Genomic DNA, 27,050 nt, shown 5'->3' with positions numbered 1-27,050 from the left:
GGAAAGGATATTTGCAATGTATGCATGTCCAGCAAAGCACCTGTTTCTAGCAGATAAAAAGATGTGTAAGCAAAAAGCGCTGTCAGAAGTCTTGAATAGGAATTTTGCAGAGACTCTCCAGATGGCCTAGAGTGTCTGAAAAGAATGCTCAACATCTTTTTGGTCAATAGGAAAAAGCACTTTAAAACTACACAGAGACACTACCACGTCCTACCACGGCCCCTAAAATGGCTCAATTAATGTCAGTACAAGAACCAGCAAACATGTGGAACAGGGGCTCCCATCCACCAGGGGTGGGGGGTGGGAGTCAGACTGCTTCCAAACATTGTTGTTACCATCTCAAGCTGAACATTCAGACACCCTGAGGCCCATCAACTCTGCACCTACGTGAGTGTCCAGGGAAAGTGTGTCTGAGTATATGCCAGAAAGCCAAGTACAGAAATACCGACGGCAGTACAGTTTATAACAGCCCAAACCTGACATGCTCCAAGTGCTCATTGGTGGTGGGATGGGTAAACACACTGTTTCAGACTCGCACGTGAATATGACACCGCCTTCAAATACAGCTAAAGCAGTCCGGGGTGCCTGGGTGGCTCAGTCGTTAAGGGTCTGCCTTCTGCTCAGGTCATGGTCCCAGGGTCCTGGGATCGAGCCCTGAGTCAGGCTCCCTGCCCAGCAGGAACCCAGCTTTCCCTCTCCCACTCCCCCTGCTTGTGTTCCTCCCTCACTGTCTCTCTCTCTCTGTCAAATAAATTTTAAAAAAGAACAAAAGCAGTGTTAACTGCCACGGCCACGGTGAACCTCACAGACATGATGGGCTGTGAGAGAAGCCGGACGCTTTTTTTTTTTTTTAGATTTTTATTTATTTGACAGAGATCACAAGTAGGCAGAGAGGCAGGCAGAGAGAGAGATAGGAGGAAGCAGGCTCCCCACTGAGCAGAGAGCCCGATGCGGGGCTCAATCCCAGAACCTGGATCAAGACCTGAGCCAAAGGCAGAGGCTTTAACTCATTGAGCCACCCAGGTGCCCATGAGGACTTAATTCCGCACGTGACTCCATCCTCACGACTGTAACAGAGCTTCTAAATCCCCTTCACCTTTCCCACCCATCCCCCCACCCAAACCCTTTATCTTCCTTAAAAAGTTTTCAGCTGTGCAATTTCTAGGTATACAGAAGACAAAGAATAAAGCAGTGAACGCAGCTTAAGAAATAATTCTTCAATTTATTTACACAGTGTAGTAGGTAAACATACTTATGTAAAGTTTGGGGGTTTTAAAACATTTTTAAAATGTTTTTTAAAAACATTTTTTTAAAACCCACAAGAGAGGGGCACCTGGGTGGCTCAGTGGGTTAAAGCCTCTGCTTTCGGCTCGGGTCATGATCCCAGGGTCCTGGGATTGAGCCCCACATCGGGCTCTCTGCTCAGCGGGGAGCCTGCTTCCTCCTCTCTGCCTGCCTCTCTGCCTACTTGTGATCTCTGTCTGTCAAATAAATAAATAAAATCTTTAAAAAAAATAAAATAAAACCCACAGGAGATAGCATACTATTGTGATTCTGAGCGCTGCTTTTTACTCAAGAATAGGTCTTGGGCCTTTTCCTAGTTCACAATGGACGCATCTGCCTTGTTTTAAAGTTCTATCTAGTAGGTCACGTAGTGGTGGCCCACAGCTGATGTGGCCTCTCCCATATGGTGAACATGAGCTTATTTCCAGTCTTCCACTGTCACAAGCATGTTAACCCACCCCCTCTGGCACAGGGGTGGGGAAGGGTGCATTCCTCGAGGGCAGGCTGCCATGGGGCCGGCAGGTGAGAGGAGCTGAACGCTGTGCACTGCACCGAAACTGCACCAATTTCGGTTCCTGCGGGAAGCTTCTGAGAGAACCCTTTTCTCCTTCCCACAAATAACATTTGGTGTCACCTTTAAAGATCTTCTACGTTTATTTATTCTGACAGATAAACAAAGCAGTCTGCTGCTATCGTAATGTCGTGTTCTCAGTTATTTGGATATTTTTTCACATGCCTACTGGCCATTTTTAGTATTTCTTTTACCGTGTATATTTTTATGATGTTCTTTTTTTTTTTTTAAAGAATTTATTTATTTATTTACTTGAGAGAGCATTAGAAGGAGGAGATCAGAGGGAGAAGCAGATGCCTCGCCTAGCAGGGAGCCCAGTGTGGAACTCGATCCTGACACGCCAGGATCATGACCCAGCTGAAGGCAGTCACTTAGTGAACTGAGCCACTGAGGCGCTCTCACCGTTTATATTTTTAAAAGACAACTTTGACCATATTAAAGTCTAAAGTTCTTTACCTAGAAAGATCCCATCACTAAAGTTAAAAAATGTTACCATCTAGAAGATAGTTATATATTATGGGCCCGAGATTATTAGCTACAATATATAAAGAGTACCTATAAATCAGCAACAATAAGGCAAGCAACCCACTCAAAAGTGGGTAAAGAGTACAAACCCTGTCAAGTTATACAGGGGAAGAGTATCCAGGGCCAGAGAAGGCAAGCATCTTGCCCAAGGTTTGGGCAAGGAGATGGTGGATCAGGCTTCTCCACTAATCTCCCCCCAGGCTTTTCTCATCACCTCATTCTCACGTGGATGATAAAGAGGCGGCTGGCCAGCCTGCCTGTTTGCTCAGCTGACACTTCTTGAGCACTTTCCAAGTTCTGCGGCCTGGCATCAGGACTAGTAAGCAAGTCGGAGGGCTCCATTCAGTTCGGGGCTAAGGGAACAGGGAAGCAGGGGACCAGGCAGCTGGGGCAGGACACTGGGGAGGAAGTCAGAGGCTGCAGGAGCTGACGGTTCTGTCCCCTCCCTCCTGATCAGCTTGTGTCCTCTCGCAGAGTCAGGGCTGGAATACTACCCCCCTTCTCAGTACCTGCTGCCAGTTCTGGAGCAGGATGGAGGCGACACCCCCCGGGACAGCACAGACGGGCCCTCGGACAGACTCTGCCGGGAGGAGGTGGAGTGGCAGGTAAGGCGTACCTGGCTCCTGACAGGAGTGGGGGTGCGTGTGCGGGGAACCTGGTCATTGGGAGGGGTTCAGAGCTGCAGGCCCTGAATTCCTCCACCAAACTAGAATTCACCTCAGTCCAGACCAGTGTGCTGAGATGCTCTCCAAGCCTGCGCCACCTCCCCAAACAGCAGGTGCAAGGCTCCTCTCTGCTCCCTGAACCCTTCAGGACCTTTGAACTTGCAGTTTCCCTCTCCCCCTTCCCAATCTGGAGTTCTCCTGGCTCACCTCTCGCTAACTCCACCGTCTCCTTCAGTTGTGTCCAAATCCCATGTCCTCTGAGAATTCTCCCTGTCACATCAACCCGAGTCAGGTTCCCTGCTATATGTTCTCCGGGTGCCCCCACGTTTCCTTGGGAACACTTATCACGGCCATAAATGAAGAATGACACAGGAGAGGATTTACGTCTATCTCTCCTGCTGGATAAAGCTTTGTGAGCGTGGGGGTTGTGTCTGTGTCGTTCACTGTTGTCTCTCAGCAAGTACTTCCTGCCTCGGTGCCCCTTGCTGTACAGAACGCCTGTCATGCTCTCCGCTCTGTGGAGAAGTAAGGGAGGCACATGTGTCAGCACAGCGAGGGGCCGGCCCTCCCTGGTCCCAGGGGTGAGCTAGCCTAGGACGGGCACCGAGGAGGAATCTTGGTCAGAGTTTGCCAAGTGTCAGGAGCCCCTGACACGGGAGCCAATGAGAAGCCACCTCTTCCCCACCTGCACTCCCACAGAGGGCCCACAGGACCCTGATGGTGGGATGGGGGGTGGCGGCGGCGAGGGGGACCAACTGCCAAGTTTGGCTTCTTATCTTCCAAGGACTTTTTTTAAATCTCTGGTTCCCTGGTGCTCCTCCCCTTCCTGTTGGACATACCACCATGCATTCCTTTGGAGTTTTATCTTTTTTCTGGCAGCTCAGTGAGAACTAGAGAGGAGGAAGATCTCTATCCAGGGAAATTGTGGCAATTTATACTCTGAGGAAGTATTTGCAGCAAACATTTCTTTTTTTTTTTTTTAACTTAATTATATTTTTTTATCTCATTATTGTACTTAATTTTTTTAATTTTTTATTTTTTTATTAACATATAATGTATTATTAGCCCCAAGGGTACAGGTCTGTGAATCGCCAGGTTTACACACTTCACAGCACTCACCATAGCACATACCCTCCCCAGTGTCCATAACCCACCACCCTCTCCCTACCCCTCTCCCCTTTGCAACTCTCAGTTTGTTTTGTGAGATGAAGAGTCTCTTATGGTTTGTCTCCCTCCTGATCCAATCTTGTTTCACGTATTCTTTTCCTACCCCCCAAACCCCCAAACTTTGCCTCTCAACTTCCTCATATCAGGGAGATCATATGATAATTGTCTTTCTCTTATTGACTTATTTTGATAAATATAATACCCTCTAGTTCCATCCATGTCATCGCAAATGGCAAGATTTCATTTTTGATGGCTGCATAGTATTCCATTATATATGTGAACCACATATTCTTTATCTATTCATCTGTTGATGGACATCTAGGCTTTTTCCATAGTTTGGCTATTGTGGACATTGCTGCTATAAACAGTCAGGTGCAAGTGCCCCTTCGGATCACTACATTTGTATCTTTGGGGTAAATACCCGGTAGTGTGATTGCCGGGTTGTAGGGTAGCTCTATTTTCAACTTTTTGAGGAGCCTCCATGCTGTTTTCCAGAGTGGTTGCACCAGCTTGCATTCCCACCAACAGTGTAGGAGGGTTCCCCTTTCTCCTCATCCTCGCCAGCATCTGTCAGTACCTGACTTGTTAATTTTAGCCATTCTGACTGGTGTGAGGTGATATCTCATTGTGGTTTTGATTTGGATTTCCCTGATGCCGAGTGATGTGGAGCACTTTTTCAGATGTGTGTTGGCCATTCGGATGTCTTCTTTGCAGAAATATCTGTTCATGTCTTCTGCCCATTTCTTGATTGGATTATTTGTTCCTTGGGTGTTGAGTTTGCTCAGCCCTTTATAGATTTTGGGTACTAGCCCTTTATCTGATATGTCGTTTGCAAATATTTTCTCCCATTCTGTCAGTTGTCTTTTGGTTTTGTTAACTGTTTCCTTTGCTGTGCAAAAGCTTTTGATCTTGATGAAGTCCCAATAGTTCATTTTTGCCCTTGCTTCCCTTGCCTTTGGCGATGTTCCTAGGAAGAAGTTGCTGCGGCTGAGGTCAAAGAGGTTGCTGCCTGTGTTCTCCTCAAGGACCTCAGTATGAGAAAGGAATCCATCAAAATCCTTGAGGAGAATGCAGCAAACATTTCTGATGCAGGATTAGCAGGCTGAATATATAAAGAGCTCTTTCAAAGCAGTAAAACACAGCAAACCATCCCGAGAGGGGGGGGGGGAAGCCAAAGATCTGTCAACAGGTACTTTACAGAGTAAACCAGTACAGATGAGGGGCACCTGGCTGGTCAGTCAATAAAGCACCTAACTCTTGATCTCCGGGTTGTGCATTCAAGCCCTATATTGGCTGTAAAGCTTATGTAAAAACTTAAACAAAAAACAATACAGATAATTGGTAAATGCGGAAAAAAATGCCCAATTCCCCTAGTAATCAGAGACCAGTAAACTAAAACAACAAAATACTGTTACCTCCTTCAGATTGGCACAAATGTCACTGTGATTATTTCTTGGCCAGAGTGTAGGGAAACTGTGGCCTCATCAGTTGCTCTTGGGAAATGGAAACTGGTGTTCCCACTGCGGAAGATAACCTGGTAATAGGGGTCAGAAATTTAAATGACCATGGCCATCGCCCATGATTCAGGATTCCAAATTCTCGGCACATACCCAGAGAGAGACACTTGTCCAAGGAGACATTGGCAAGAATGTTCCTTGCTGCCTTATTTGCAGTAGGGAAATATTGGAAGGCCCCTTAATGTCTGTCAGTGGGCAAAGGCTGAGACAGCTGTGTCCTGTCCCTACTATGCCCTAGATCTATCCAAACTTGGATCACAGGACAGATGGGTGGGTGAAAAGGGCAGGCTGCAGAACATGGAGATAGTATAGTGCCCTTCTATGTTCAGAAAGAAGGTTCAAATATATAGGAAAACAGATCAGCAATGGCCATTAACTGGGGGGAGAAGAGGGCAGGAGGATGGGTAGGAGGACCGTTTGATGACAGAGGGGCACAAGGGAATTTTGGAGGTAAAGGAGTGGTTCTCTGCCTTGATGATCGTGACCATTACATGACTAGAACTGCATACCAAAAAGAATGAATTTTACAGAATGTGAATTTTGCCTTCATTGCAACACATTTATATGTGAGCACACACAGACAGATCTTCTCTATTTTCCAGAAGCACAAATTATATGTAAATGTGTGTACTTGGGTCTGATAATGGTAGTTACATGGCAGGGGGGCTGGAGGAAACCAGGATCAGGCTGGGGGGAATGGTCTATGGATACCATATAGGCTGTTTTTAAAATTTTTCATAAGGAGAATATACTCCGACATTATCTGTATAATTGAAAGTTAATTTTTAAAATTTTACTCCTACTTCTGCATAGGACAAACCCAATTTCCTTATAATATGCTGCTTTTCCAGCTCAGACAGATTGATCCTGGCCTCTGAGCTGGATAACTAAATACAAAGATACTTAAAATACTTATTTAAGGGTGGCTCAGTGGGTTAAAGCCTCTGCCTTCGGCTCAGGTCATGATTCTAGGATCCTGGGATCAAGCCCCGCGTGGGGCTCTCTGCTCAGCGGGGATCCTGTTTCTCTCTCTCTGCCTGCCTCTCTGCCTACTTGTGATCTCTGTCAAATAAATAAATCTTTTAAAAAATACTTATTTAAGTATTTAAAAATACTTAAAGATACCTGTGTGTGTTTGTTGATGTTTAAGTACAAGAGGAACTCCTGCTCCTCGTTACCAGTCTGAGCAATACGGAAATATGTAAACTAAGCGCATGTCCCCTCCTCTCCCTCCCCCAACCCACCCCCAGAGGTAATCGTCACAAACTGTTAATGCATCTCCTTCCTGAGTCCGATCTCAACAGGTATGAAACTCCGAGTTGAGTTTTGTTGCCGTTCTTACAAGAACAGGATCCCGCTGCGCAGAGCGGCAGGTGGCAGGCCCCTTTCTCTGCAGCTCCCCACCCCTTGCCCTGTTATTGCATAGCTGTGTGACCCGCTGCATGGAGTCGCCGTGACTTACTGAAGTCGATGAGCTGTTGCCAAGGTTGTCACTCTCTTTTTTTTTTTTTTTTTTTTTTAAAGATTTTATTTATTTATTTGACCGATAGAGATCACAAGTAGGCAGAGAGAGAGGAGGAGGAAGCAGGCTCTCTGCTCTAGAGAGCAGAGAGCCTGATGCGGGACTCAATCCCAGAACCCTGAGATCATGACCTGAGCCGCAGGCAGAGGCTTTAACCCACTGAGCCACCCAGGTGCTCCTGGGGTTGTCACTCTTTACAGCAGTTCTGCAGTAGCCTGTACGTGTCCCTTTGTGCGTTTGTTTTGGACGGCTGGAGTTCAGGGGCACTGTGGATATACTGTACGGATAGGGAACCACACATCCCACTTCTTGATCCCCCTCGTTGAGCACCACACCTTCTCGGGGCTTCACCCATAGAACCCTCCTGAAGAGCTTGCTACAGTGAGCCAAGCCCGGTGGTTCTCCTCCGTGCTGTCCGCTGGAACCCTCTGGGATCCTCTATCAGACTACCCTTCCCCCTCATTCCCCCCCGCCCCCCCCCAACTCCGATGCAGTGCTTTGGGGCTGAAGCCTGTGTCTGGCTGCCCCAAGATTCTGGCCACGGACTGGGAATCCCACTGCTGCCCCCTTCTCCTGACCACTGTCTTTTTCCCCCCCAGAATAGGTTCTCAGACTACGAGAAGAGGAAGGTAAGAAAATGTCTATCCTCCTTGGCCACTTTTGTTTTTATCAAAGATCTAGGATAAAAGATTTGAGGGAAAGAGTTCTTCCTGTCTCCAAATTAGAGGGCAAATTGAAGTTTCTCTCTTGATACCGTGCCTCGCCACATCCTTACGCAGCCTCAGTGGTGGCAGGGTTTCTCCACCACGGATGAGCAGTCTGAGGCTCAGGGACCTCAGACTCCAAAGCCCTAGGCTCTGACAGTAAACAATGTTTTATTACAGTTGGGCCCTGCAGCAGGGGCGGGGGGTAACGGGAGGCGCTGGGCTTGGAGGGTGTTGCTCAGTGTTCAGACCTACAGCCCGCACTCCTGGGAGCTGAGGCACGGATTCGCCCTGCTCCCAAGTCCTGACACCACAGAGCCTTGCCAGCCATCACCAGGATCTGTGTTATTGCAGGAACAGAAGATGCTGGAGAAATTGGAGTTTGAACGGCGTCTGGAACTCGGGCAGCGAGAGCATGCCCAGCTCCTCCAGCAGAGCAACAATCAGAAGGACGAGATCCTTCAGACGGTCAAGGAGGTCTGTGAACGGCCAAGTGGGGTGGGCTTGTCTGCAGGCTTCCTGCCGGGGGGCCCGCTGCTTCGGGGAGGCGGTGGGAGTAAGCGCTCTCCCTTGATCTTCCAGGGCCTGGGCGGGGGTGGCTGGAAGAACACCTAGCCCAGCCTCCTCATGCTTAATGGACTCCCCGGGGCCTAGAGAGGGGAAGACCAGGGCCAAGATGACACAGAAAGGCCTGGCAGGACGGGGCCCCTTGCTGCCCGCTCAGGCCGCCTGTCCCGCTGCAGGAGCAGTTCCGGCTGGAGCAGGGCCTGAGCGCGCGGCAGCGCTACCTGGACGCCGAGCGCCAGCGGCTGCAGGAGCAGCTGAAGCAGACGGAGCAGAACATCTCCAGCCGGATCCAGAAACTCCTGCAGGAGAACCAGAGGTCAGGCCCCCACTCCCCAGACCCAGGGACCTTCCCTGACGTTGGTACACTTTGAAGAGCCCAGGCCAGGGGTCCCTCTCTCACTTACAGTCTCTAGTCTCAACCCCTGCCTGAGGCTTTTGTCGGTAGGGTCCGGCCTTGGTGCCACTTTTTGCACCAGCCCAAAGGGAAAAGAGTCTGCGCCGGGCCTGACCTGGTCTATAGCTTGTCCTTGGACCCGTGCCTCCCAGGGGTGTGGTCTGTGAAATGAGTGGTTTTAGCAAGAGAGTTGAGATCATACTCTGCTCCAGTATTTTAGGTTCCAATGACCCGTTGGGCTAAGGTCAGCTGTATTGAAATTTGCCTTATCAAATCCTGTCCAGGGTAGGTGCTGCTAGGAGCCGACCTCAGTGGGCTTGGGGGAAAGGAAGCCAGATAGAAGTCTCCAGAACCTCTAGTTGGGGGCCTTTGTGGAAAGCCTCCAGAACGGGCTTTTGCCGCGACCTTGTTGCTTCCAGGCCTCCCTGGCTTCTCACTCGCTCCGTCACGCAGCAGTTCCACGGGGCCCGAGCGAGCCGGCAGGCCTGCCGTGTGCCAGCGGCGTGCTCTCTCCCCACCAGGGCGTCCCGGAAAGCTGCCCTGTGTCAGGTGCTGCTTACGGGCCGGGCCCTTTGTGTGTACTCTCTCATTCACTCGACAAGTACTCCGGGAGGCTTTTGCTATGAGGATCCCATTTTGCAGATGAGTTGGGACTTGGTGTGGCTGAGTCCCTGCCCAAGGACACAGAGCCCCAAGGTTCTGGACTGAGAACCCCAGCCGGTTCCTAAGCCCCCTCTGTGCAGCCAGTGCAGCGCTGGCAGGGCAGTTCTGTCGGGAACAGGCCTACTGGTGACAGCTGTAGTGGCCCTTCACGCTTCGGGTTTACTCCACAGGCAGAAGAAAAGTTCTGAGATCTTGAAGTCGCTGGAAAATGAAAGGTTAGTGTTTCGCTCTAGCACTATCTCTGTGCTGCCTTGGGGCCAGGGAAGAGCTTTCGGGGAGAGAAGATCTTGGGATTCTCAAGGATTATGCCACAAAGTCTTCCTAAAGCTGTAAGGGGATTCACCTCCTTAGGGAATATTGAATTAAATAGAATCACTGCCTGCAAGTTTAACACTGAGAAAAACTGAGACGTAAATAAAAACACGTGTATTGTCCACTGTATGGCTAGTGTTAAAAAAAAATCAGAGAGGGACGCCTGGGTGGCTCAGTTTGTTAAGTGGCTGCCTTCGGCTCAGGTCATGATCCCAGCGTCCTGGGATCGAGTCCCACATCGGGCTCCTTGCTTGGCGGGGAGCCTGCTTCTCCCTCTGCCTCTGCCTGCCACTCTGTCTGCCTGTGCTTGCTCTCGCTTCTCTCTCTATGACAAATAAATAAATAAAATCTTTAAAAAAAAAAATCAGAGAAAAATCCATTTCTCATTAAGGGAAACAGTCTGTTGCAAAGTAGAAAAGAAGAGGCCGGAATTAAAGTGAAGCAGTGTCTGATTTCTTCAAGACACGGCCTGGATCTGTGCTCAGAGCGCAAAGAGCCACCCTGAGTGGTGTCCAAACATTGCCAAGAGGCAGAAATTAGAGGCGGTGATCTTTGGGTTTTTTCAGTTGTGTTTTCCGTGTTTCCAGGTTTATCGAGACACACCGCTTTAGGAAAGGGTAGCTGAGAAGGAAGAGCTCCCTTTCGACTTTCCCCTCTCCCCTGCGGGATTATCTGGAATCCAGAATCTTCTAGTTCCCAGGAATCCCAGAATAGCAGTGTGGGCCCTGCTGCAGTCCCTATGCCGGCCTTCCAGGCCCCTGGCCGTTTGGGAAGAACAGCAGGGTGGTCCCCTGACCTGGCCCCTTCAGCCATGGTGCTGCGGGAGCTGAGAGCGGTCAGGGCCACGGTGCGTGTCATTGTGACCTTCCCTTGAGCAGCCCATGGGCCTGGGCTGGAGGCAGAGGTGCTCAGATGCTGCTTTCAACCAAGCATACCCCTTCAGAGAGCGGTTCCGTCTGCGCCACGAGGACTAGCTTACCAGGGGGACACAGCCACCACGCAATAGCTTCTTAACATTCATTTTCTGTATCATGGGTGTATCTCCCCGCCAGCAGCCTTGTTCCCAATAGCTGTAGGCTATTTATTGTGTGATTGTACCTGAATTAGTCGTCTGTGACATGTGAGTTCCCAGAGTTTCATAGCGACCACCACTATTCTAGTGACTATCTCCTAAACATACCCAGAGGTATTGATATGAGTATTTGTGGAGGAAATGTTCAGACAACCTTCTGATGGGTCTTGCTTCACTGCCTTCCAGAAGACACTTCGCCGGTTCTTGCTCCTCTCAGGCTGCCCCGGTGCTCAGTGCTCCCCGCCCCCCAGCCTGTGGGCGAGATTGGTTATCCGTGATGGACGCCTCTTTCTGGGTGGTTACGGGTCACTTGTATTTAAGCATCCGTGAAGTGGCCATTTTTGTCCTTTGCCCGTTTTCCAAAGGGAATGCTCAGGTCTTGATGCAGGGCTGCCGGCGAGCCGGGGTGGGGCGGGGTGCGGCAGGAGCTTGTCTGGGTGGGCTCAGCCAGGAGGACTTCCCCGAGAAGGTGGCGTTGCTCTGATGGGATTCCCTGTCAGAAGTGTTACATCTGCTGAGTAAATGGATGGATTTTATTAATTTTTTTGTTCCTAGAATAAGGATGGAGCAGTTGATGTCCATAACCCAAGAGGAGACAGAGAACCTGCGGAGACGTGAGATTGCCTGTGAGTGGGGAGGGGTGTAGGGTCCTGGGAACAGAGCTTGTCTGACTCGGGAGGCGGCGGGGGGAGGCCACCTTCTCCCTGTAGGTCAGGTACTATGGGCTCGAGACGGGGCAGTGAAGTCCAGGAGGGCCCTGAGGTCAGGCTCAACCCAGAGCAAGCCATATGACCTCGGGGCCACTATTGGTCCCTAACTCCTTCGAGCCTCTGTGTTTTTATCTGCGAAATGGGGAGAACAGTAATTCTCATTTTGGGTCATTTTGAGGGTCAGATGCTGTGCTGCCTGGCACTGAGTGGGCACTTCGGAGAGGCTGGAGGGTTTCTATTATCAAGAGGTGTGTCGGCCCCTCCTCTGTCGCCCGGAGCTCCCTATCTGGCCATTCCCAAGAAGTGGTCCTGGGGTACCACACTGTGTCCACAGTTGATGGTGGCGGGAGGGGCTCCCTATCTGATCTTGAGCGCTGAAAGCATCAAGCCGTGTGCCAAGGAAATCAGGAGTCTGTTCCTCCTTTTTTAAAATAAGGAATAATTCTTCTTGGCTGGCCCCTGTCCTCCCGAGCCTGGATACTGGAGCCGGGCGCGGCAGGATACTGTGCGCCAGGCCCTGTGCCAAACCCCGTGCGTACACCACTTCCTCTCACTCCCTCCCGATGAGGTGTCATCAATGTCCTTATTTTAAGGTCCCTGTTATCCACCATTTAGAAAGAAAAACTGTGTCTGCATCTCCAAAAGGATGTTTACTAATAAATCGAGTGATTAGGAATAGTGTCAGTACCGAGGACTTTTGTTTTCACCTTTTCAAGCTTCCTTATTGCGTAGCTTTTCAAAAGTGATCATGTACTATTTTTATGACTAAAATAAATTTCCATAAAAACGACATAAAGTCAAGAGAAGGTAATAACCCTTGTTGAGGATGTATGGTATCGGGCTGTCCTGGGCCCTGCCAAAGGGAATATGAATCAGCAGGATCTTTCTGGAGGGCAGAAAGGGTAACTCCTGTCATTCACAGCCTTAAAACTGTGCTCTTTCAAAAATTAATCTTAGGAAATATTCTAATTGCATAAGGATGTTTGAGCAAGGACGTTTATCGTTTAATAATTGCAAAAGAGACCAAACGCCCCAAATAGAGCATTCTCTAAACCTTGGTGATCCGTGTCCTACAGGAACCTGTGGCCAGTGCCTCACACAGCCACGTGCACGTGGGGAGGCAGTCTCGAAAAGTGAGAAGTGGTGTGGTCAGTGTGGTCACATCGTGATTTTTTTTGTCAGGTTAAATACATGACCTAAACTCTGCTGCTTTAACCACTTGCAGTCGTGCAATTCTGAGGCCCAAAGCACACCCACATTGCTGAGCGGCTGCCACTGTCCAGGCCCAGAGCCTCATCTGCCTGACCGCAGTTCTGTCCCCGATAAACAGATGCTCCATCCCCCTCCCCCAGCCTACGTAGGACCCCATTCCGCTTTCTGTCTCACCAAATCTGATAACACTAAATAACCCTCATAAGCAAGACCCTACAGTATTTGCAGTATTTGTCATTTCACGACGGGTTTCTTTGACTCAGCAGAATGTCCTCAGGGTTCATCCCTGCTCAGCAGGGGCCAGAATTTTCCTTTTTGAAGGCTGAGTAATATTCCATCTGTGTGCCTCCTCCCTACCCCCCAACTTGTTCATCCGTCTGTTCATGAACACTTGGGTTGTTTCCACCTTCTGGTGTTTGTGACTCCCACTGCTCTGACCGTGGGTGTACGGAAACCTGCTGAGTTGTCTGCTTTCAGTTTTTCATTCCAATTTTTTAAAAAATGCATAAATATGCGTTAGAAATTGACTAGAAGAACATATATCACAGTACCTCTGGGTGATAAGATTATAGAAGATTTTGTGTGTGTGCTGCTTGGTGTTTTATAATTAGCCTTTTCAAGCTTAAGTTACTTCCACAGTTTAAAAATTTTGGCAGGGCGGAGGGGCAACGCCTGGGTGGCTCAGTCAGTTAAGCATCTGCCTCTTGGTTTTAGCTCAGGTTATGATCTCTGGGTCGTGAGATCAAGTCCCACATTGGGCTCCGTGCTCAGCAGAAAGTCTGCTGGGGGGTCCTCTCTGCCACCCCCTCTGCCCCTCTCCTGCTCGCATGCGTGCACGCTCTCCCTCTCCCTCTCTCAAATCTTTTTTTTTTTTTTTAAGATTTTATTTATTTATTTGACAGACAGAGATCACAAGCAGGCAGAGAGGCAGGCAGAGAGAGAGAGGAGGAAGCAGGCTCCCTGCCAAGCAGAGAGCCCGATGCGGGACTCGATCCCAGGACCCTGAGATCATGAGCCGAGCTGAAGGCAGCGGCTTAACCCACTGAGCCACCCAGGCGCCCCTCAAATCTTTTTTTTAAAAAGTGTTTTTTAAGGGTGACTGTGGGGTGGGTGATGAGGTGAACCCACCGAGGTCCCCAGGAGCCGTGGCCCTCAACCCCACCCCCTGTCTCCTCAGCCGCCATGCAGCAGATGCTGACCGAGAGCTGTAAGAGCCGGCTCGTCCAGATGGCCTACGAGTCTCAGAGGCAGAGCTTGGTCCAGCAGGCCTGTTCCAGGTAAGGTAAGGACAGGCTTCCTGGGTTGGGGGCACCAGCTCGGGGCCCAGAACCGTGGGGTGAGCGCTGGGCATTGCGATCCCTGCCCCAACCTTGGTCGTGCGTCGGGCAAGTGGTGACTGCTCTTCATGTCTCCTCATGGACCTGGACCCCACGATTGGGTCAGCAGCTGGTAACGTGACAGCAGTCACTCCCACTTTCTGCACTTCCTGTGAGCCAGGCACTGGGCCAAGGGCTGTGTGTTGGCCTGCTGACTTTCTGAGGGACCGTGTCATTAGCCCTGTTTTGCCACCACAGCTCAGGCTCAGAGAGACTCTATGACACACCCACGGAAGCCCAGCCAGCAGGTGGCAGAGCTGGGGTTCAAAGCCAGGCAGAGTGGAAGTGTGCTCTTGACCATGGTGCACACCTTGACCTCCGAGGGTCTGCAAAGGCCGGGGGCGGCATGCCCTGGAGGGGATGGTGAGAGGTTGCTTTCACGCGGGTGACAGCTCTGGGTCTGGCTGGCCAAGTTCACTGCATCACTGTGGGTCAGTCTGTTGAAGAAGCCACACGTGTTGGCACAGCCAGGTGGAGAGGAGAAGAGCTCTTGGTGCTTCAGAGACAGGCCAGGAGCCCTGGTGTTTCTCCCCCTGTCTAGGTGATAGGCACAGCTGTCAGCCTCCCTGTGTCCTCACACGTGTGGGGACTTTCTTCCTTTCCTGGTGGTAGAATACGAAGCTTAGTGCGGGCCCTGGCGGCAGATAGACCTGGTCTCAGGTTTCCCCTTCTGTAACTGAAGTGTTGGGTCAGTCCATTTCTCTTCTGCGCCTCAATTTTCTTATCAGAAAAATTGGGATAAGTCCCAGTACCTCCCCCTGGAGTGGTTAGAGGGTTTAGCGAGCATGGTGTTTGCCACAAAGGGGGCCAATAAATAACAACTATTATTACGAAACAAACTCAAAACCAAGAATGTGCCAAAGTATGGACCTACGTGGGGCTTCAAGATTTGGATTTTTGTGCCAAAATTACTAGATTTGTTCCAGGATCTAAGAGCAGACCCATGGCTGAGGTGGAAGATGCTGGGGGTGTCGGGTGGGGCATGGATGTCGCTGTCCCAGGTGCAGCTCTCTCAGTCCAAGTGGCCACCTGGGAGGTCATGAGCTCCTTGCTGGTGGAGGTGCGAGGGCCGAAGGCAGGCCACCACTTCAAAGGGCACCGACCATAGAGGGGATTCCGATGGAGGGGTGGATGAGAGGAGCTAGACACACCGAGTCTGTCTCCTGCCTTCTAAGACAGACTCCATGTCTGTGCCTGGCCCAGGAGGCAGCCCCCAGCAGGTGCTTCTTATTATTATTGAATGAGTACCTGGTTTATCTTGATCTCCAAGGTTCCTGGCACTTGGTAGATGCTCAGAAAACGTTCAGAGCGTGAACTAATTTGCTGTCTTTCTGGCAGCATGGCCGAAATGGATGAGCGGTTCCAGCAGATTCTGTCATGGCAGCAGATGGATCAGAACAAAGCCATCAGCCAGATCCTGCAGGAGGTGAGCCCTTGCCCAGGGCGTGAGCGGAGGGGCTCGAGACGGGCACAGGGAGCCAGAGGCAGAACATGGAAAGTCTGCATGGAGCCCTGTCCTCAGCTTAGAAGACCCAAGAGGCTTAGTATGTTTAGAACTGGCAGACCCTCAGGAGAGGAGGGAGCGAGCAGGGTGGTTTTCTGGCCTCTGAGATCTAGACAAGCCTCCCTCGTGAGGACTTCGGGGCAGGACGTGGTGATCACTCCGTGGAGACGGAGCCCACAGGAGAGCGTCTAGGGCCTTTCGACTTCTCGCTTCCAGACGGCGCCCCTCTGGGCCCCTCGCCTTCCTCGTGAAACAGGGCAGTGAAGGCACCGCACCCCCCGTGCGGAAGTTCTGTGCCAGAGAACCTAGTGTCCAGCGCTAGGAAGCCTTGCACAGGGGTTATTTCTAGAATGTGAACAAGTGAGCTGAGGAGTTACGTTCCCTCTGAGACAGAGAGGTCTTCCCTAAAGGATTCTGAGCACATTGTGGGTTTGCCCCCGGCCCGGGCCCCTGGGAACGCGAGGCCCCGGGCAGCCGCCGACCAGGGTCTCCATTGCAGAGCGCCATGCAGAAGGCCGCGTTTGAGGCCCTCCAGGTGAAGAAAGACCTGATGCACCGGCAGATCAGGAACCAGGTGAGGGTTGGGGGTGCGGCCGCCACTGGCCGCCACTGGCCGCCACTGGCCCCCTGCGTGTTTTCCCAGACTGCAGACTGGCCTTCTCACGCGCCAGCTCAGCCATCCCCCTCACCCAACCCCGCACCACCCCTGCAGTGTAACGGGTTCCGCTCCTTCTCAGGATGCCCGTGGGCCACTGCTTGGGCAGCCCCTGCGTCCACCGGGCCCCAGGCAGGAGCCCCTCGCCCGGGCATGCAGTCAGCTCCACCCTGGCGGCCTCCATCAGCTCTGAACCCAGGGAGCCTGGGCTGGTGGGGTGTCTCACCGGGCGGGCAGGGGAGGCCGCCTCGCCCGGAGGGAGCTGTGCTCTGGTCTGGGCTCTGCCGCTGACCCGGCTGTGTTGGGCCCCCTGGGCTTTCCTGAGGGCTGGAGACGGAGGGAGCTTTCAGGCTGCGGGAATGCTCATCGCGTCCTCTTCAGCACACTTTGAATTTTACGTTTTCGCATGGTTTTTTTTCTTTGTATTCTTTTCTCTTTTTTTGGCCCAAACCAACTTAACCTTTTTCTTCCCCTCTTTAATTTCAATCCCACCTTGCCGGACATGAAGCTCATTCCTCTGACCAGGGTTGGTGGGGCCATAGGAACTTAGGGGCAAGGGCCAGAGGGTCACAGGCTCAGGGTGGAGAAGTCACTGGCTGTGGGGTCTGACCCCAGACATCCGCCCTCTGGGTGGTTCTGACGCAGCTGGCCAACCGTTCCCCTTCAGCCCCCGAGCTGGGAGAAGCCTGGGAAAGGGCTCCCTCACCAACCTGCTCTGTGTCCTTGAAGTTACTTAACCTCTCTGAGCCTCCGTTTCCTCATCTGTAAAATGGAGGCAATAATACCTGCTAATAACTAGGGGAGACTCGATGACATGACACAGATGAAGTACACAGCACGAGCCTTGCACACAGAATGTTCTGGAAGCATCAGCTGCCGCCATCGCTATTCTCAGTCCATTACACCTCTGCTCTCCTCTGTGATGGCAGTTAGAGGAAGCGAGAGGCTCCAGCAAGTGCCAGGCTCTGTGAGGACCCATGTCCATTCTGCACTCTGGTCTGAACCTTAAAGGCAGGACCATCTCAATTCCATAAGCCGTGAGCCTCCCTGGAATGGGCCCTCTAAGGCCAGGCCTGTCCATGCCCTGCCCAAGCACTAGGGCCCTGAAACAACTAATTCTTTTAAAGCCCCGCTGAGGGGGTTCCCAAGGCACCCCAGTCCCCTTCATTCCCAGCCCCCACCCCCAAAAGGTCTCTTAGACTCCACTTAGCCTTCAGAGAGCAGCACAGATTTGAACTTTGCTTAATGTGAATAAAAAAACCCTGTTTCGTCTTCTGTTTAGATTAAGTTAATAGAAACTGAGTTATTGCAGCTGACACAGCTGGAGGTAAAGAGGAAGTCCCTGGACACAGAGGCACTCCAGGTATGTAGGGCTCCCAGCCTGCCCCTCCTCCCTGCCTCCCTCCCCGCAGTGCTCCCCAGCAGGCAGGCAGGCTCCTCTGTGGCTATGATGGGAGCACAGCCTGGGGGGCGAGCCCAGCGCAGGCCAACGTTAGGGTCGGGGCAGCCTGTTGCTCAGCAGGAGGGTCAGAGGAAGGAGGGATTCATTGCCAAGGCTCACCCAGGCCCGTCTCCATCTCTGCCTTTTCTTTGTTTTGAAGCAGGGTCACTGCTGAACTCCCCGTGTCTTTAAGCCATGCTTCTGGGGTGCAGGTTCAACTCACGGGCTGACCTTCTCTGGGGAAGGAGCTTTCTTGGTGTCCCAAGGATGTCTGGAGGAGAGGGCCCAGCTGTTACTGTGTCACTCCCTGCAGGTGGCTTCTCTGGGAGCTCTGCCTGGGGGTCCTGCTTATAGAGCGTGGGGGTGGCAGGGCCCAGCAGGCGGCATTCTGGACTGCATGTCTGGGACCTGGGCTTTGTTCTTTGTAGTCAAGCTGTGTGTCCTGGGCAGGTGGGGAAAGAGGGCTGGACCTTGCCCTGCTTTGATCTCCGCCCACATGTTGGAAAGCAGACGGATCAATGGTGTGGGAGGACCTGGGCCCCATATCAGGCTTCTGAGCAGAGCCTTCTGTCTGTCCCTGTGTCTGTCTGTCCTCAGCAGAGAAGTCTTGAATTGTCCCATGGCTTCTCAACTCAGTGAAAGTGTGCCAAGGTCTATGATCCTAGTCTCAGGTCTGCCACAGATGTGCTATGTGACCCAAGGCTGGTCACTTCCCCTCCTAGGCCTCCATTTCTCCCTTCCACAACAGGAACTCCTCTTCCAGGCCCAGCCTGTGTCCTAGGGCCATCACACTGGGGCGAGCTAGCCAATGCAAAGCCCTTTGTGAGCCTTGCCATGGTCTTAGAGATGAGGGGAGGGGGAGCTATCAGAGAAGATGCAGCCCCGTGCTTGGCAGGTGCCCATGTCCCCTGCCTGTCAGAGCTTGTGGGGCTCCCATGTGGGGGCCTCCATGGGTTTCTAAGAGTAAGAAACAAGTGAGGACACAAGTGAGGACCACACTCCAGTTTGCATGTGCCTCCATCTGGGTAGAACCTTCCAGACCCACGTTGGGTGACACGCCAACCCTCCTTGCCTGTGCTTCCGCCCACATGCTCTGTAGTCCGTGAGATTGCAGTCATGTACCTGCGGCTTGTCATTGCCTTTGTTTGCTGTTTCTTACCATTCCATTGTCATCGGTCACTAGATCCCACACCTGGCCTGACCCCCACGGGATGAACATGAGGAGGGGATGCCCGGGCAATGGGGCCCCTCGCCTCTGTCCCCCAACCCTCTGCCTAGTTGAGTTGGACCCACTGTGGGATCCCAGCTGCCTTCTGGGAAATGAAGGGGGGGATCCCGCCACCCGCTGGCGGGGGTGCTACTGGCTCCAGAGCGGTGAGCTTCCAGCGGCACTGGGCGTGCTCTTATGTTGCAGGAGGTGATCGCCGAGCAGCGCTGGGCCCTGAGCTCCCTGCTCCAGCAGCTGCTCAAGGAAAAGACGCGGCGAGAGGAAGAGCTCCGGGAAATTCTGGTGCGCTTGGCTTCTGTGTTCCATATCACACATGGGTTCGCTTTCCCCCCACACCTTCTCGCCATTCTTAGAGGTGCTTTTGTTATTTGAGTAACAGTTGCTCATCAAAGAAAAGATGGGACACACGAAGGAACGACTCTTCTGGGAGTTCTCTGATGCTGACGTTCTGATTGTTTTCTGAGCCCCACGATGCATATTTACAGCTGCACACACGTGTGCCCTGTAAACATAAGAGGGCACGCGCTCCGAACCCGCTCATTTGCATCCGTTCTCGTCATGTCCCTCACATGTCCTCTACGTGCTTCCTGGCTGCATTCGGGGGGGCCACCCTAGCCCGGTGCCAAACATTCAGACTACTTCCAGCTCTTTACTTTTCTAAGGAATGCTCTCTGTCTTTGTAGCTAAGTATCAAGAGCAGTCATGAGTATTTATTCTAAACCAATGCCCGGGAGAGAACTTTGTGTCAAGGGCAGGCTGTTTCGTAAGCTTTTTTTTTTTTTTTTTTTTTTTTAAGATTTGTATTTATTTGACAGAGATCACAAGTAGGCAGAGAGGCAGCCAGAGAGAGCAGGAGGGGAAGCAGGCTCCCCGCCGAGCAGACAGCCCGATGTGGGGCTCGATCCCAGGACCCTGGGACCATGACCTGAGCTGAAGGCAGAGGCTTTAACCCACTGAGCCACCCAGGCGCCCCTGTCTCATAAGCTTTTGACAGGCTGTACCCAAGTGGGTTTGACTCTGGTACATTGTCAGGGTGGCAGAGCCCCATTTAGAGGGAGCAGGTGGGGATCATTTCCTCCAGACCCCGTGTGCATCGGAGCACTGGGGACAGAGTCCAGGGCTCAGGCTGTCAATCCTATGGTGTCATTAGGGCTCCAGGTCGTCTCTGAGCTCCGTTGTGGGCGGAACCCTGTGCAGAGAGCAGGGAAGAGTGAGACCAGCTTCATAGCCCCACACTAGCCCCTGTGGTGTGTGTGGGCCGATCAGAAGCTGCCCATTGCTCGTGGTGCCCTGCTGCCGTCGCCTGCAAACCATATTAACACGCCAACACACGTTAGCATGGCGCGTCAGTGGCCGTGTGCTCTGGCCTGTGCTCCCGCCCTCCAGGGCCCTCAGAGCACTCATCACCCAGGGGAGGAAGCCTCACCTCAGCAGGTCTTGACAGGGTCATGGGCACCAGAAGAGAGCTGTGTCCACAACCTTCGGAGGGCCACAGCTCGGCAAGGTCTGGGAGGGATGACCAGAGGACAGTTGGTCCCCAAGGCCTGTGCAGAAATCTCAATGCCCACATCTTCTCTGGCCCCCAGGGTGTGGCTGCAATCCTTGCTTGCTCAGAGCACAGTTCCCCAAGCAACACAGGCCTGGGTCCAAGTCCTGGCCTGACCCTGGGCAGGTTCCCAATCACTCTGAACCTCCCTTTGCTCACCCTGGAAGTCAGACCCCCACATGGAGCTGGCGAATTCAGGAAACTGGGTGCATAGCGGGCTCTGGCCCATAGCGTCCTGAAAATGGTAGCGCCTGCTGATGCTGTTTGTGTCATTGGTTCGGGGCACTGGCCTCAGCACCTGGAGCCACGTGAGGCCAGAGCAGCCGTTGCTGACTACTTGTGCGCGGCGGAATGAAGGGATCCGTTTCAGTAGCATGTCCGTCATTCTCCAGCTCTGTCAGAAGGGTGAAGCCCACTCCAGATGCTCATATTGTCCTTAGAATCCTGTGTCTCTCCCTGCTTGTCACTGGAGCGTGAGCCCAAGCAGGGGCCCGCAGGGCCTGGTGGCAGGCGCCCGGAGCCCAGAGTCGGGCCTCAAGCACAGGTGTGCCCGGCTGAGATTGTTCGCGGCAGGAAGCTGGGGTCGAGGCACTTCCTGCCTTTCCCAGATCAGCAGTTTAAGTGGTGAGACCGCGGTGGCTGCGACAGTTCTCTGTCGAAAGCAAGTGCACTCCGCCAGCCGGAGGCTCGGTCCCGATCGTCACTGTCATTACAGTTTTTACTAACTGACTCATAACTAATGATGCCGACTTTGTCCTTGGCAGACAGAGTTAGAAGCCAAAAGTGAAACCAAGCAGGAAAACTACTGGCTGATTCAGTATCAACGGCTTTTGAACCAGAAACCCTTGTCCTTGAAGCTGCAGGTAAGGATGCTGGCCTCCACCGTCTCGGAGAGCCTCCCGCGCCTCGGGGTGCCCGCTGCTCGAGCTTTCTGCTTCCGTTCTGTTCACGTTTCCGGTGACTAGCGTGCCAGGTCCTGTGCTAGGCCCTGGCGGGGACAGAAAAGGGAGAGCGGTGCCTTCCTTCTGGTGTGGGGCAGAGCCTGTGTGCGCAGCGGCGGGGGGGGGCCACCGGAGCCCCCCCCCCCCCCCCCCCCCCCCCCCCCCCGCCGTGGGCAGAACGGATGGGGTCCTCCCGCCCCCCAGCACACACTGGGTTTTTGTTTTTTAATGCAAATGAAGTCCTTTTCTGTACACACTGTTGTGGCAAACTGTTTTTTTTCTCCTAACCATAACGACGGGCAGTTCTCCAGCCACACACGTAGTAGGTCATCCTATCGTTTCCAAACAAGTGCGTAGTATTTAGTATCTGAATTTGCCCTCGTTGATTTGAACAGGTAGATGGGCCATGCACTTCCTTGCGTCTTTATCTCTGTGCTCACATCGTTTTTGTAGGAAAAGTTGCAGGGAAGTGTTTTGTATATTCTATTACATGTGTTCAGAGCCTCGATTTGTTGCTGTAAATAACGAGGCCATGTTGGTGGCGTGGTCAGCTTCTCCCCTGGGTCTGTCCTGCAGGAGGAGGGCCTGGAGCGCCAGCTGGCCGCCCTCCTGGTGGATCTCTCGGCGGAACACTACCTGCCCCTGTTCGCCCACCACCGCATCTCGCTGGACACGCTGAGCCGCATGAGCCCTGCCGACCTGGCCAAGGTGAGGCGGCAGCCCCTTGGGGCAGGTGGAGGGCTGAGTGAGGCCGCTGTCCAGGCCGCTGGGGTCAGCTGGCCCTCCTGCTGCTCTGGGTGCCGCCTTCCGTGAACCGGTGTTCCGGGGCCCCCGTGCTTCCTCACAAGCCAGAACACCCACCATGTGGGTCCCTGGCGCCCTGGGGGTAACCTGCACACCCTCTGCCTGACCCCAGACTACGCCCCCCACTCACACTGGACCTTCACGTTGTAGGCCCAGGACGAGTCTTTGGAGGTTGTCGGGTCTGGCCCTGGCCCGCCCCCACCTTCGCAGCCCTCTTAAGGACAGCACTGCCTGAGCCTGTGGCCCTCCTGGGTGGAGGCTGAACTCCGGCTTGTGTTAGTTCTTTTACTCTTCGAAAGAGCCGGATGACGAGGACAGCCCACAGCCCCGTAGCACTCGCCAGTGCCAGGCGCTGTTCTGAGGGCTTTTCCCATGCCAACCCCCCAACAGGCCAGTGAGGCGGGTATCCTCTTTGTCGTTTCTCGGAGGAGGAAGTGCTGACACGGCCAGGTGGTAGCTTGCCCCATGTCACCCAGCAGTCAGGCCTCGAGCATGGGTGGTCTGGTCCCAGAGGCCATGCTGTCTGTCACTCTGCCATGTGGCCTGTCCTTGACCCAGAAACTGATGGGTCACACACAGGGACTGTGTCACCCGAGGGTCTGTGACACTGCCGCTTCTTAGCAGCTCGGTCTCAATGGGAACTCCCTGCCCCTTCCTGTGAACTCTGACTGTGGGTCCTGACTCCCCTGTTGTCGCGGGGGGACGTGTGGTCTCACAAGTGAAGCCATCAGCGGGGTCCCTGCCCCAGTGCAGGGCAAGCCCATGCTAAACCATGGCTCTTACCGGTGTTCCCTTTGGGGTCTCAGTGTCCCTCCCTGCCCCTTGGTCACCTTCACAGCTAGGGTGCTGCACTGCCGCATGCTGACCCGGGGGCCCAGGCCTCCACATTTCCAGGTGAAGGTGCCAGAAGCCAGGAAGGTGGTGGTCCTGGTGGCTCTGCCCTGGCTAGCGAGCTCCCAGCCCACCTCCCAGGCCCTAACTTGCTCTTCCTTGAACTGTGGCAGGTGGGCGTCTCGGAAGCTGGCCTGCAGCACGAGATCCTGCGGAGGGTGCGGGAGCTGCTGGCCGCAGCCAGGATCCGGCCAGGTACCCGTATGGGGCATCTCCTGAGCAGAGGCCCCAGGCTCACTGTGAACTGTGCTCAAGGGGCTGGGGGCTGGGTCTCAGGACGAGATGTAAGGGCTGGTTCTAGCCCCTGCCAGTCCTTAAGGCTTCCTCCTAAAGGAATAGCTTTTCCAAATGGAAAAAAACAGGCCATAAAAATGGGTGTGTGGGGGGTGGAGGGGAAGAGGGAGAAGCTTCCTTCTGGTGCCTGTCCTATAACCTTCCCTAAAGCTGCTGTACGGACACTGGGAGCCGCACACCGCGGGCCCTGGCACAGAGGGAAAAAGCAGCCATACCAGTGCCTGACACTGTGCCTGGAGCAGGCCTGCCGTGTGGACGTGGAAAGATGTTTGTGATGACGTGCGAAGGGGTAAAGGTGGCTCGTGAAGGCACTCCTACCTGTGTCTGGAGGCCCGGGAAACCTCGCTGCTGTCCTGACATCGGAGTGGATGTGGGAGGCAGGGGCTCCCGTGGGCTGAGCACCCCCCAGGCGCTGGGCATTTGCCGACCACCGCACCTGCCCCGTGGCGTGGTGCCGTGTCAGCCCCGTGAGGCGGCTGCTGCTGTTCTCATTTGACGGAGGAGGAAACGGAGAAGTTAATGTGTTTCCCATAATGGCACACAGCTGGCCGATGGCTGGGCCGCTGAGCTTCGTGCCTCCCCCGAGAAGAGGCCGAGGGGGCTTGAGACGGGAGGGAGTCGGGCAGGGACCGAAGGAGAGGGCATGCCTGGGCTGCGGGGCTGGCGAGCCCATGACAGCGCCGTCTCCGGCCGGGGCGGCTCAGGACAGAGCCGATTGCAGGGGTGAGGCAGGAGCTGGTTGCTGGTGGGGAGGAGGAGGTCCCTAGGTGTCTGGGCCGGTGGCTGTGTCCTGTCCACAGGCTCCAGCTTTCCAGAAAATTTTATTCCAGGGACATTGGCCCAACCTAAAAAATGCATTTAACTAATAGTTCTGTAATAGCAAGTAATGTATGAAATGGACCCTTCCTCCCCTGCCGGTTTTCCCCAGCACTGCTACCTTCCTCCTGTCACACTGCAGTCCGGGTAAGTTTGGCATCAGGAGCTGGGGGCCCCCTCCTGGCAGACAAACGTCCTTCACTCTGAGCCCCTCAGATGATGGTTGCCTCCCACCATCTCCCAAAATATCCCCAGGGCTAGCAGGAGCCAGAAGTGACCAGCAGGTCCTTCCCCATCGAGGCTGCTTACAGCTTCTTCCTGGCGCCGCCCAGCTGCGGGGAGGCTGAGTGGACCGGCTCCTCCTCGGCTGCGGAAGGGGCGGGGGACCTGCGGGCCTTGTCCTGGCATCCTCTTCCTGCTCCCAGAACTCGCTTGGTGTCACGTTAAACACGGAAGAACCCTTTACAGTGATGGCTTGGGGGCACCATGGTACCTTCAGAAAGCCTAGTGTTGTAACAGCCTTTAAAAAAGAAAATCTTCAGGCTTTTCCAGTTATGAAAACTCCTAATTCAAACCACAGGGTAGATGGAAAAAGCTGAACCGAGATCAGGTTGGCGTCGGGGATGGAGAGGACTCAGGGCTGTGGTGTACGTTGTGTGATCATGAAAGATGGTTTGTAAGGGCTGATTCTGATGCGCTGCTCTTGGGCCCCGCGCAGGGGATGCCTGCTCTAGGGCGGTGAGGGGCAGCCTTGGGGCCTTCTCATTCCTCTCCAGGCTCCTGGGTGGTCTCCTGGGAGACCTGGTAGAGAAGCTGTGAGCACAGCCCCTGTCCCCCAACAGAGCCCCTTACCAAGGGCTCCTGCCCCATGGCTCTGGTGGCAGGGGGTTGGCGGGTGGGGGGGTCCGTTAGTCTCCGGCAAACGGCTGCTCTTCCATGAAAGCGACAAGGCCTCCCTGTAGGGTCGCTGTGAAGGATCCGGGCAATGGTCCGGGGTTAGAGGCCCCAGGTCACCAGCACTGTGGCCTGCCCTGCCCGCGAGCCCGCACTCCTGTCTGACAGATGGGGAATGAGGCTCAGAAGCAATAAGGGGGCCCTTAGCCCTCCTGTGGGATCTGAGTGTCCCACCTTGGCGCACTGCACTCAGCAGGCAGAGCCAGGGGACCCCCTGCGGGGTTGGGATCATGGGGACATGACCCTGGCTCAGCCTGTCCCTCTGGTCCCCACAGAGCTGCCGAACCCACCCAAGGGTGAGGCCCTTGGAGCCCTGGAGGTGCCCACTGCCCCCGAGGAGCTTCCCGAGCCCACGACCCCGTCTGCTCCCCCCGTGGAGCTGGAGATGCCGACCTCGGAATGCGTCGTGTGCCTGGAGCGGGAGGTAAGTCTGGGGCAGTGGCCCTGCCCCCTCCCCGCCCCGTTTGCTCTACCGAGCGGGCTGTACCGAACAGCCTTGAACGGGCTAGGAGCACATCCTCGGTTATCTGCTCGGGGGAAGTCCTGCCAAGAGGAAGTGCTCCAGGACAGCCTCCAGGTCCAGCAGCAGGGCGGGTTAGACCCACCATGGTCTCCTGGGCAGCTCTTAGGCGCGGAGGGTGCAAGAGAGGTGGCTGGGAGAGACTCGTGTGCCCCTGGGATGGGGCGTGAGGACCGTGGTAGCAGGTTCTGAGGGTAAGGGACAGCAGGCGGTCCGGGGCCTCCATCACCGAGGACAGGCAGGGGCGGGACCCAGACGCGCCCACGGTCTCTCCTCAGGCCCAGATGATCTTCCTCAACTGCGGCCACGTCTGCTGCTGTCACCAGTGCTGCCAGCCCCTGCGCACGTGCCCGCTGTGCCGCCAGGAGATCGCGCAGTGCCTGCGGCTCTACCACAGCTGAGTCCCAGCCACCCCCTGGGGCCCCGCGCTCCAGCCCACCTGACCCTGACTCCTGCTCTGCTTGAGACCACCCCCCTCCACCCCAGGGCCCTTCCTCACGACCTGGGAGCAGCCCCCCTTCCTGTCCAAGCACACCTGGGCTGGGGAGGGGGCCGGTCCTGGCCTCAGGCACTTCCCAGCAGTCCGACCGTGGCAGGTTACAGCGCTCGGCGGCCCTCCGGGAGCCTAAGTGTCCTCATCAGGGTAACAAGGACAGTGCCGTCCCCCTCTGTCGGGTGGTGGAAGTGTGGGAGGGCCCTGGCCGAGTGCGGAGCGGGTGTGTGGCGTCCCCCCCAGACTGCCATGGGCCGGCCTCAGATGGACTTGCCGGTGCATGCGGAGTGCAGGCCTTGTGCCACGGTCCACGCCGGCCCCTCCTGACTCTGCTCTCCAGATCTGCCTCTCCTGACCCGAAGCAGGAATGTCAGTAAACCCACCTCCAGCCTGATCCTTGAGTCCTCGCTGGGGCCTGCTGGGGCCTGGTGGGGCCGGGGCAGAGGAGGGGGTGAGGGCTGGGGGAGCGGAGGAGGGCTTTAGCTCAATCAGAGGGAGTGGGGAGAGGTGGGAGAGGCCTTCCCCAATGCCAAGTTATCCAGATCGGCCCTCATTACAGGGGGACAGACCGACGGGCTCCGAGCAGGGCGTGGAGAGTCCGCGGAGCAGGTTGGGGGTGGGTGTGTGTGTGTGCGTGTGCGTGTGCAGGGCGTGGAGAGTCCGCGGAGCAGCAGGTTGGGGTGTGTGTGTGTGTGTTGTTGT

General features: G+C 54.3%; 1 protein-coding gene across 3 annotated transcripts in view; it reads left to right on the top strand.

The window, feature by feature from the left end:
* Positions 1–26,742, top strand: part of LRSAM1 (leucine rich repeat and sterile alpha motif containing 1) — a 39,252-nt gene extending 12,510 nt beyond the window's left edge. For 2 of the 3 annotated variants that reach the window (XM_059410770.1, XM_059410771.1), the window contains 16 exons: positions 2,855–2,985; positions 7,851–7,880; positions 8,310–8,432; positions 8,699–8,838; positions 9,750–9,794; positions 11,519–11,589; positions 14,063–14,162; positions 15,600–15,687; positions 16,265–16,339; positions 17,703–17,783; positions 19,276–19,371; positions 21,400–21,498; positions 22,153–22,284; positions 23,385–23,466; positions 25,611–25,759; positions 26,134–26,742. In XM_059410770.1, coding sequence (XP_059266753.1) covers positions 2,855–2,985; positions 7,851–7,880; positions 8,310–8,432; positions 8,699–8,838; positions 9,750–9,794; positions 11,519–11,589; positions 14,063–14,162; positions 15,600–15,687; positions 16,265–16,339; positions 17,703–17,783; positions 19,276–19,371; positions 21,400–21,498; positions 22,153–22,284; positions 23,385–23,466; positions 25,611–25,759; positions 26,134–26,256 — 1,565 coding nt within the window. In that variant the 3' untranslated portion in view covers positions 26,257–26,742. The remainder of the gene's footprint in view (positions 1–2,854; positions 2,986–7,850; positions 7,881–8,309; positions 8,433–8,698; positions 8,839–9,749; positions 9,795–11,518; positions 11,590–14,062; positions 14,163–15,599; positions 15,688–16,264; positions 16,340–17,702; positions 17,784–19,275; positions 19,372–21,399; positions 21,499–22,152; positions 22,285–23,384; positions 23,467–25,610; positions 25,760–26,133) is intronic. The other variant, XM_059410772.1, reaches the window with a different exon arrangement.
* The last annotated feature ends 308 nt before the right edge of the window (positions 26,743–27,050 follow it).

This window comes from Mustela nigripes, chromosome 9 (genome assembly GCF_022355385.1).
Source record: "Mustela nigripes isolate SB6536 chromosome 9, MUSNIG.SB6536, whole genome shotgun sequence".
Classification (NCBI taxonomy): Eukaryota; Metazoa; Chordata; class Mammalia; order Carnivora; family Mustelidae; genus Mustela; species Mustela nigripes.
The sequence above is the reverse complement of the archived record's forward strand: the minus strand, read 5'-3'. Positions and strand labels throughout refer to the sequence as shown.